At 38.4% G+C, this 11,142-nt stretch overlaps 2 protein-coding genes across 2 annotated transcripts; one reads left to right on the top strand and one right to left on the bottom strand.

Moving 5' to 3' along the window:
* Positions 1 to 564: 564 nt before the first annotated feature.
* Positions 565 to 8,610, top strand: LOC137385831 (N-alpha-acetyltransferase 35, NatC auxiliary subunit-like). The gene is made up of 6 exons (XM_068072404.1): positions 565 to 1,102; positions 2,013 to 2,201; positions 3,020 to 3,724; positions 4,800 to 4,994; positions 7,167 to 7,354; positions 7,969 to 8,610. The coding sequence occupies exons 1-6, from the start codon at positions 586 to 588 to the stop codon at positions 8,308 to 8,310; spliced, it is 2,136 nt and encodes a 711-aa protein (XP_067928505.1). The 5' UTR covers positions 565 to 585; the 3' UTR covers positions 8,311 to 8,610.
* A 50-nt stretch (positions 8,611 to 8,660) lies between these two features.
* On the bottom strand, positions 8,661 to 10,730 carry LOC137385832 (tektin-1-like). The gene is made up of 7 exons (XM_068072405.1): positions 10,541 to 10,730; positions 10,260 to 10,425; positions 10,004 to 10,132; positions 9,736 to 9,879; positions 9,334 to 9,556; positions 9,080 to 9,247; positions 8,661 to 8,934 (listed from the first exon to the last, which is right to left on the bottom strand). The coding sequence occupies exons 1-7, from the start codon at positions 10,728 to 10,730 to the stop codon at positions 8,746 to 8,748; spliced, it is 1,209 nt and encodes a 402-aa protein (XP_067928506.1). The 3' UTR covers positions 8,661 to 8,745.
* Positions 10,731 to 11,142: the final 412 nt, after the last annotated feature.

Below are 11,142 nucleotides of genomic sequence, written 5' to 3'. Positions count from 1 at the left end.
TGCCTCGGCCCATTGCCTAAAGTGCAGTGAAGGCAACTCCTTGCTAAGCTAAGTTGAAAGATTGTTGCTAAGATTCAGTTGAAAGGAGTTGTTATTTCTATCAACATCTACGACAGAAAAAAATTGAGCTATTCATCGAGTCAATGAAGTCAATCAAGCCAGTACTATGTCAAGGATGCGCGTGACGCTCAGAGAATGGTCTGTTTGTTAAATTCTGTTATACATTAGGATCGGCATTATTTATTTAATTGCACGAGTCATACAAGACAAGTTAACGTATATTTGGTGATTGCTGTTTCTAAACAAACAATATAAAAAACCCATAATTATGTGTTTGTAAATATAAAGCTAAGCTACCATTTTGTAACAGTTTCCCAATTTATCATTCTGTAACTAATAAAAATTTGATAGTTGCTTGTAACTGCGAAATTAACGACCTTTATAACAAGAATCTGTTTTGCTGTTACATTTCTGCAATTTCTTTCATGTATATCATTCTACGTTAATAGTTGTTAATGTTATTGCGTCTGTGCATTTTGTAATTTGAATTTATTGCTAGATTCAACGCAATAGCCAAGACTGAGGATGGAATCCCTACCTGCGGAACCACCAAATGATGGATGGATAGATATAACGCAGCAGTTTAAAGAAGCTTGCCGTGGCCTGGATGTTGGTGAGCTCGTGCATGATGCGAACTTTGGCCTGTTTGAAGGTATGTCAGCCTTCGAAATGATGGATCCAAAGATGGACTCAGGAATTATTGGGCTACCAACGAGTCAACCTAGCAAAGCCATTTCTGATTTGAAGCTTAGTGGCTTTTCTATTTTGGAGATAACAAGTATTGTGGATGGTACGCTTTGCTGCATTGCATCTTGGTTGGAAGGCGGTTCAATGGCTCAGACAGTATTTGCTAACATTTATCTCCATAATCCGGTGCTTATAGAAGACAGGATACTAAAGGCTCTGTCTTTAGGCATGCTAAAATTAGTTGCCATATGCAAGGACTGTATTACATCTACCGGTGTTTATGAGGACGAGCACTTTCAGCCATCCACTCACGGCTTTCAACTGGCTGACACTGTCACAGAACTCAGAATTATGGGTAAGGGAATAAGCTGTTATAGATGGCTAATGGCAAGCCATCTTTATTAGTATTTATAAGTTTTGTTGCTGTAATGTTTGTCTAACCAACACTTTCATGTATTTGTGATGGAAGGGCTAAAGTAGCCCAATGTTGGAAAGATGTATTCATGGTGGTTTAATATATATAACATATTATATAATATGTATAATATATAATATAATAATTCAAGTAAGTGGTTAGTGAGCAAGATCAAAAACATTAGAGTATTTTTTAGGTGTAATTAATTTTTGCTAAAGGCTGGTTTGCATGATCGCTGTATGTCGGAGTTGTTCTCTCGATGATTACTCATCTACTATGTGCGGTTAACCGATGACATCGCCAATGCAACGTGGATATGTTGGGAAACATTGCAGCTGTCAAGCTTTTTTGATTGCCTAGCATCCACGACAGTCTGTGCAATGTACACTACTTTGGCGATGATGCTTGGATGTTGCGGGCGGATTGCTAACGTTATATTTCTTTCATAATGGTTGCTGTGGGACTAGTTTTTTTGTCGCTTTAGCGATTGAATTGTTTCAAGACACTATGTTGCAAACAATTCGCTGATGGGTTTGTGATAGTGGGAGCAATGTTCTCATAAACGATTACTGATGTACCGTGGGATTAATGTCAACATACTACGATATAGTGTTAACCAGCATTAGCTATGGCAAATAATTTTCAACTGTTCATTGCGAGATGCAGAATATTAAGAGTTGTCCTCTTTTTAAGTAAAAAACAAATTATTGCAAAACCTGTGGGAATTTGTTTATGTTAACCCCATAATATGAAGAGGCTAAAACTTTATGCATGTAGTTGGGTATATTTCTCTGATGCATTGCGATATTGTAAATGTCATAATATAGACTGAGTGAGTTCATGATTTTAGGCATGCTAAAAGAGGCAGAAGATGAGTTGTCTAAAAGAGTTCGCAGCATGAAATCAAAGCTGCAAGAGAAGGTGGAAGATAAAAGTGGAACAGCTATTAATGAAGAGCTTATCAATCTTAACGGTCTAATCGCACGACTTCGCATCATTAAACAATTCATCTCTGCTATTCTCGCACTGAAATACTCTGGTAGGTACGACTGCTGATCTACTCGGTACCAACTGCTGACGCACTCTTTGCCAACTTCTGACCTACTTTGTGCCGATTGCTGACGTACTCTGTGCCAATTAAAATAAATAAATAGTAAAAATACACACATAGCCTATGACTTAAAATTTAAGCAAATAAAAATGTATGTGGTCTATGATGATATGTATGATCATATCTGTTCTGATTGTTATCTTGAACTAGTAAAAAAAACGTTCAGAATTCAGCCTACACAATCATTCAGAAATAATTTTACAGGTGTTTAGTTTGCATATTTGAAATGAGGACAAAATAAGGATTAATTTAATATATAATTTATGGCTATTGGCAAATTCACTTAGTAACGATGTTGTAAATGAGAAGTTTAGTTTTCTAACGAAGGGGTCCAGTGTATTTTACACACTATTGTATATAATCATATACGTGTGTGTAATACAGCCTGCTAGTAGCGGTACTACTACGAATCATATTGTTGTATTCATCTAAATAGAAAGAAAAAATTATTTTACCAAATATTCTGGATCAATGGCCTCCAGAGTTTTGTGCATAATTAATGTTCATATGATATCAATGGCCCATACTAAGATATAGATGTTATTTTATTTACATTCTGCTAATAATTTAGACTTCTCTCTTGTCATAGTTTATCTAATGGCCCTTTTTTGTTTAATATCTCTCATGCATTCCTACTGAACTCACGTTCAACATTAAGTCTGGTTTTTAGGTAACATGAAAGCGTACATAGAAATCTGTAGATCATTGAATCATGGGCTCACTGTTTGTGCTATATTGTGTCACAGGAAATCCTGTGACAGAGGAGACAGTGAAGAAGGGACTTGACAAACTGCAGGAAGCTATAGATATTGTTGCTAAGGAGGTCGAAGGAAAGCCATCAGTAGATCCACTGTCTTTGCCCATGTTCGATATTTCAGCCACTTCTCGGTTACTCCCTCCGAGCTTCCCACGAACTGTACAGCTCATGACAATAGTTGGTACTCTTGAGCTGCTCTCTAGCACATGCACTCATCTTCAGACAATCAACAGCATGCCTAAGAAGATGGGTCTCCTCGAGACTATGGACTTCTTTGATAACCTCAGCTATGATCAACTTAGCATTCTCATTAGATCTCTCCTGCTTTACCACTACATGCCTACAGGCTCAGGCAAAGTCTTCAACAAATATAAGCTTACAGATCTCATTGTTGAGGAGTTGCGGGCGTTCAATGCCCCACCCTCTTTTAACCCCGCTTACAAATCTACTCTGATGGTTGTTGAACCGGTGCAGTTGGTGCTCAATGCATTTCTCGGCAGTTCTGCGCATGTTCTTGACAATTTGTTTGTTGCCAAGTGCAACACTCGTGCGCGTCAGAGGGAAAGACTTGCCGTATTGCTAGAGGAACTAGGGCTACTTCAGTCGGATGCGGAAAGAGTCGATTCTGTGGTGGATGGCGTGATTAGAGAAAAACTTGGAGAGAGAGCAGTCGGTCATCAAGCATCGTCTATCGGTATCATTACAATTGTCTGGCTTATTTAGTATACACGTTGAACATGTGAAAAAGAAAACAACGGTATTATCTTTTTCAAATATCCGCAATACCAATGGAGTGTATGTAACCTTGCGGTTTGACTAGAATTTTTAACCACATGCTGGTAATATGCTAAGTCTATTGTTAGTAGTGACACTATAAGTCAGGTGTTTGTTATTTAATTAATGTTTCCTTAGGTAACTAAGAATCCTTCAAGTCACATGGTGCTTATTAATATAGTTTCGTCAAAGTATTTATCATTGCAAACAGTGCTGAAGATATTCAGTTAGCACACTGCCATGACATTGGTTCTTCCATTGGTCAACCGCTTTTATCTCTGGAGCTGACTTTATGTCGAAGAGCTCCAGGTCTATGAGCGTTCTCCGAGAGAATACACCTGTGTAAGAACAGCTACCTGGGTAATCAGTGATCAGTTCAAGTGCCTCGGAGATGGCCTCTAACTTCATTGCTGACCGAGAGAGCAATTTAAGGTTAATAAGAGGTGCTTTAACGGGACTTGAACCCAACCTTCGTGTGCAGGTTTGGTGCTTTAAGCTTTAGGTGACTAGGATGGCTACTATCATAGTTCTTAGATCAATTGTGATAATAGCAATCGTTTTCACCTAGTGGCTTACAGCACCAGACCTGCAAACAAAGGTAGGGGCTCAATTTCTATTGAAGTACCTCTTGTTGACAGAAGGGCTTTAACAGCGGTGCTCTCGGTTGGTCAGCAATGGAGTTGTAGACAGGTTCTCTCTTGGACCCACAATGTCCTGCGGTGTTTTTCTGCGTAAAATTGGTTTAGAGCGGTGCATTCTGCTCAGGTGCTAATTATAATGGAATGCATAGTTAACCACTCGGTTTACTCCTCCTCGAGTATCTTTCCATTTTGTACTCATTTCTCTAGACGCTGTGTGATGTTGTAGCGTGTTTTTCTACAAGCTTCCTGTGTTGTAGTACAGCAGTTCTAAGACCCTGTTGTACTACAATATATTTGTTCGTGCAAGGCAATGCATTTATTTTGCGTATTATAATACTATTATTTGCTCCCTAGGCACCTGGGTTCTGTTTTTAACCACCAAGACAATGCTCAAATACCTGACGCTGGGCATGGAGCTGCAACTGTTTGATGTCAGAGAATACTGCTACTTCTTCTGGTACATGTCAGAGGTAGTCCTACTATGGAATACTTCTTCCCTCTTCAGAGCTGAGAAATCTCTTACCGAGCCGTCCTTCCTCGAGTCTAAAGGTATTGCTGCTATGGATTTATTGTTGTCAACAAGTTTACTGCAAGAGCTTCTGTTCATCATTCAGCACCATGTTCTGCATACACATACTTATTAAAAGGTTTTTGTTTAAAGTTGATATTTGGCTAGTGAAACTGGCAGCAGTTTAATTTCGGGAACGAGATTGTAAGATGTCGGATAATTTTATTGTCTTACCGATGAAAAGTTAGCTAAATTGTTTAAAACAGTAGTAGATTATCTAGCAGTAAGTCCATCCATGTTCCGGATTTGTTTCATTAGCAGTCGGATCCCGCGGGTGAGTGTTTAAGAGGCGAGTTCTCATGAACCAGGCGAAGTTTTAAATGAACTATTTTTAGCGATCTGGTAGAAGGCACAGTGCATAGACATGTGAAGTTTGGATGAAATCAGCCAAAAAAATGTGTAAACGTGTGGCGTTTATGCATACTAGCACCCACACTCACAATGATGAAGTGCGATTTTTAGTATACATGTAAATATTTGTTACATTGTTGGAATAATGAAATTATGATATTAATCTGAACTACGCGCCCTTGCACTCTATCCACGTGCATGCAGGGGGGTAGAAACATTTAGCACATCAACAGACAGCTGATGAATTGATCAGTCTAACGTTTGACTATTCAAAGAGTTGTCAAATGTTTTGAAATGTGATCTTAGTTTGTTCACATTATAATGACAATATATGGAGTTATGCATCCTTGTACTGGTATCATGTAATGTAGAGTTATGCATCCTTGTACTGGTATCATGTAATATGGAGTTATGCATCTTTGTACTGGTATCATATATCAAATATCACAAAGCTGTACGGATCGACAGGTGTTTTGCTTACATTAGTTCAGGGCATAATCACTATGTTTCCATGATGCGCAGTGCTTCGGAGTTGCGCTATCTCCGAATCATGGAAACGGCGTCTTCGCACTGAAATCACTGCGCACTGATCAGTGCGAAGCCAGTGCAAATTCGCAGCAAGGAAACAGCGACTGCGCAGTGGCTGCGCATAGCTCTCATGCCGTGGAGACGGATTCTTCGAGGGCCATAAACTAGTACAAAGGTTGTCCTGCTAATCTTGTTTTTTTACTATTCTTCTGATCTTCTTTCACCTAAATTTAATTATGGTCTGCATTCACGAGGATGATGAGGTGATTACTTTCCTGGACTTTGTTATCGATGCCAACACTTCAAAAAATAGGTGGCAAGTCCTAAATTAACGTTTAAATAATATATTACTTAAAAATACTTATTAAAAATATATTACTATGTAAAAAGTGTTGAATAGTATCACAAGGTTTGTAAAACCTTGTGAATGTGTATTGTAAATAAAAGTATAATGACGACAGAATCATAAAAAGACCGTTTATGACGTTCGGTATCCGTGATCGATTCTATTTCTCCATCAGGCGATTCGATTTATACAATTTCTCTTCTCTGGCTAATTTGCGGTATTTGCTGAAAACCACTGCGCAGCATGGAAACGTACAATCCCCTCGACTTCGGAGGGGACTGCTTCGCAGTACTGCGCACCATGGAAACATAGTGATTGTTGTGAGGCTGGACTTGAAAATGGTAACTATCATACCATCATCCATTTTAATCTAGCCCACAACTTTTACTTTGGAGATGTATTGATAAGTGCACAAATGTGAGTTTGGTTAACCAGTGCTAGGTGTTGGGGAAATTATCTCGTATAAACAATAGAGCGTTAGCCTGCCAATGGCATACTCATTTGAAAAGCTGCTTTATGTGAACTTGGCAGCGTTTCAGGACCATGTCAGGCAAAGACACGCTTATTGATTCTTAAGTCAGTTCGATTTTGTTTGCAGAATACAGGTTTTATTGTTGATGCCCACTTTATAATATTTGGTTGCCAAGTTTATAGTTAAACACAGAGCTCTTTCAATTTTGGAAATTCATATTATTTTCAGATAAAATTAGACATAATTAGACCAAGAGTTATTGGTAGGTTGCCCTTTTTGTGTGCAAACTCACATGTATCGTCATGTTCTGCGTTTAGATTAAAGCCATTTCTGGGTTTGACAGACTTTGTACTCTGTTTTTACTCCAACAGTAAACTAGTTAACAGTGTTTACTAACAGTAAACTAGTTAGCGGTGTTTGCTACTAGCCCCTAACACACTGTTGACACTTTGCTAGCTGGAGGCGGAGCAAAGAAGAAGAACAAGCAGAAGAAGACGAGTAAGACGGCTGGAGTTCACCAAGAAGAGCTGTTGAGTGCCCGGTGCAAGCAGCACATTGCCAGCGGTCTCTACAAGTTATTGCTATCCCTAAAGTCAGGCAAAATGCTTCCTACAACTGGGGATTACACGTATGACAATGAAAAGGTCAGTGAATGGGTACCTGCATGATACGCTAGAGATACAATGTGTTTTTAATGTGTACATTTCAGTATTTTTGTACTATTGTTTATAACATCTGATTTTTATATAACTTCTAAGCCATTGCATCAAATGTATCGGGTTGTCGTTTGCAGGAAAGTTCACCAAGGTATTGTAGTTGAACACGCTGTCTCACTATGCATCATACGACTGTTCAGCCTATCATATTTTTTACAAAAGATCATGCGCGGATGTTGATAAAATTTTACCTTCATTCTTAAAGTTTTTGACCAAGGCTATGCAGTCAGCTTGAGTTTTTTTGCCATGTTAACAATTGTCATTAACAATGCAATATTATCTAAAAATAGGGCTTGTAGGAAAAAATGGGTAAAATGGTTTATATTTGTTGGTGAACTGTACATTGTATTGCTGTAGTTGATGCTTGATCACACTGTACACCAGTTTATTATCTGGTTAGTTTTGTCTCTCGCATCATGAGGCGGTTGATCGCTAACCTCTTGGGTTGCCAGCTAGCCTCATTGTTAGCCCCAGGATATAATATTAAATGCTTCACTATGAATGAGAATTATAACATAATTGAAGTATGCGTTTTTCTTCAGGTTCGTTATACGCACCGCTTCAGCCCATTTGCAGCGATAAACTTCCCCCAGCTTGTGCTGTACGAGTCCTACCTCGGTGCTGTCGGCCAAAAAGAAACAGCAGAACCAGCCGTAATCATCGACTTCTTCGGTCAGTCATATAGAAACTTTGAAACTGCCCGAAATATCCTTGAAATGGACACGATGAAAGGCAACTCCGAGGCTGGTGTGCTGCTCAGCATCGCCAAGAACAATATGGTTGTGGCTAAAATTCTGGTGGACAGTCTGCAGAAGAATGTTCCGCGCTCAGTAAAGTTTGACTTTAGCTCCCATAGAATCTTTCCAATGGTTAAATTTTCATAGCAAGATTGGCAATCTAGTATTTGAATAATATATTATATTATGATATGAGCATGTCTTACAATGAAGGCAATCTATGGATTCTAACAGAAATGGATGCTTGTGAATGACAATAAAAATATTAAAACCAGTTATCCATATAGCATCGTATCACAGTGTATGTTATCCATACGATTTAGTATCACAGTGTGAGTTATCCATATGATATCGTATCACAGTGTATGTTATTCATATGATACAGTATCACAGTGTGAGTTTTACATACGATATTGTATCACAGTGTGAGTCGCAAAAATCTTTACCTCTTGTTGGGTGAACAAAAAGTATCGACAGTCCGTGCTGTTACATCTGCAACCTTGATTGGCGTGTTCTTGTATAAACTATTTACACTAGCGTCGTGGATCGATGAGACCTGGCCATCTAGAAGGCCTCTTCTATTTAGTAGGCCTGAATGTGGATACTCTTCCTCATTCCCATGCACTCCACTTCGTCCACAAAGAGTGTAGTAGCTTTAGTTTCTATGTCCTCCTCCAAGTCTAGCTGGTTTCTGATCAGTCCTTTGAGAGAGGTTTCTGCATCTACTAGCCTTTCCTTTAGCCTAGCTACGGATTCATTCAGCTCATTTACCTGTAGATGTAAACCGTTAAATGCACAGCTGTTCAAAATTGCACTGGGAGTGAACTACATGGAGCTAAGTTTTGTGGATGAAAGCTTTGAGTTTGATAAGTGCCAGTGATTAATAATTTTGCACAGTTAATGGGTGTAACCTTACCTCCGCGATGAGACGATATTGAACTGGGTCTCTGCAGAGCTCAACATTAGGTCGATCCTTTCTGGTGTCCAGCCTTGTGTGTGCCACTTTCATATTAGGCTCCTTATCATCTATTGCTTTCTCTAATCTGGCAATGTTCTCCTCAATGTCTTGAATCTGCTTGATCACCTGTATATAAGATTTATTTTGTGCTTTCGGTATCTATTTTAATTTCATTTATGCATAAACAAGCTTATGCATACCGCAATACTTACCCTAGACAAATGCTCCTCTAGCTTAGCCTTGGTTTCTTTGGTTTCTCTGATGCGTTTGTCAAAGCATAGATCAGTTTCTGCTTTCTGTTTATTCATGTCATTGGCCGCCTGTTGAAGAATGCCATCAGTTATAGAACGCAGCTGCTTGCTGCTCATTCGTTCCTGTTCAGCTTTGTTTATGTTGACGTTGGAGTAGTCCTCCCATTCTTCAGGTGTCACAGAACTAAAAGATCGCTATATATGCAGGAGTATTGTGATATAACAAATAAACTTATTCTATAAATGAAAAACCACAATCAATAGTATTGATTGCCAATTATTATAGCAATACAGTGCGCTTTCTTACATTCTTCAGTAATGGTGTAATGCTTTATATCAATTTAGGCAAAGGATCACACTTACTTGGCTTCTACCTTTGCTGCATTTGGGTTCAAGTGAAGCGACTGCATGTGGTTTTTCATCTGAGAGCACTTGTCATCGAGACCTTCCGCTGAAAACTTATCCTTCAAATCCTTTTCCAAGTTGTAAATAGCTTTTCTGTTCAGCCTACAAAAGCCAAGCTAATGACTTGACTTCACTAGATCAGAGATATTGGATTTGGTAAAAACAGTGCACAATGAACATACGTATACATTTCCTAGAAGTAGGGTGGTTTGGCTGAATAACTCACCTGACTTGCTCAGTTGCCTGATCAAGGGTTTTTTGAAGCATTTGCTGCACTCCTTGAATTGTTTCAATTTCTTTGATTAAGTTTTTCTGAACATCATCATGGACCAGATCGATCTTGATTCTCTTCTCTCTGCAAAAGCGTTATTTGTTTCAACTCAGCAGTTATGAATGTTATGCTAAAATTATGATTTCTAATACATATCTACATATATCTATGCAAAAATAACAAGCTTCAAGACTTAATTATCAAAAGTTACCTATTAGCTAGGCATTGCTGGGCTATGTGTAGAGGATCAGCTGTCGATTCCAGGGCTTGAGCAACTCGGTTTTTGAAAGCTAGTAATGCGTCAAGTTCAACTTTGAGATCATCGAGTTTCTTTTCTAGTTCTGCTTTCCAGTACTTAATGTCATCCAGTCGTTGTTCTAAACAAGCAAAACTATGCCTAATGGTTCTCACTCGCGCTATATTACATAATGATGAAAAGTTTTTGCAAAGCTTGTTCGTATCCTTTTGAAAGTTTGTTTACTTTTTTCTTACCTAGCTTCATGTTGACATCAGCCTGTGACTTGTCAGCACGATCTTGTGTTTCATTTACTAAGCGCTTAGACTCCTCTACCAGCCGCTCAGACGCTGCCCTTTCCTTTTCCGCATTCTTAAATTTGGTTTTGTTTGAGTGGGTCCACTCAGGATGCGAAAAGCGTTGAGGGGCTTTAAGTACACTTGCCATTTCTAAAAAACAACTCAGTTTGTGTTAATGTCAAAAGAGTTTTAATGAAATTATTTAATGGGATGAGAGTTGTAGAAAAGAAACCAATATTATTCCCCACATCTAACTTAAAACATCAAAACAAAGTTTAAACAACTAAACAACTTTCTCTCTTTCATTGATGAATGATTAAAAGTGACATGCTAAGTTTTTGATAATAGTAATCTAGTTTTTCTACAAAATATTACTTACAGTAATTAAGAGTCAAAAGTAGTTGCTAAAGGTTTGCTTCTACTAAGTAATTCCTAGTCAGATCATAGTTGCTGATAGACGCACAGACGAGTTTAACAGAAAAATATTTTCTAAGCAAATTGTATATGCATACATATATATTATCTTATGACAGCTACGAACTTACCTTTTTTTGTTTCTT

Source organism: Watersipora subatra, chromosome 1, assembly GCF_963576615.1.
Source record: "Watersipora subatra chromosome 1, tzWatSuba1.1, whole genome shotgun sequence".
In the NCBI taxonomy this organism is placed as follows: domain Eukaryota; kingdom Metazoa; phylum Bryozoa; class Gymnolaemata; order Cheilostomatida; family Watersiporidae; genus Watersipora; species Watersipora subatra.
This window is presented reverse-complemented; position numbering and strand designations above follow the sequence as displayed.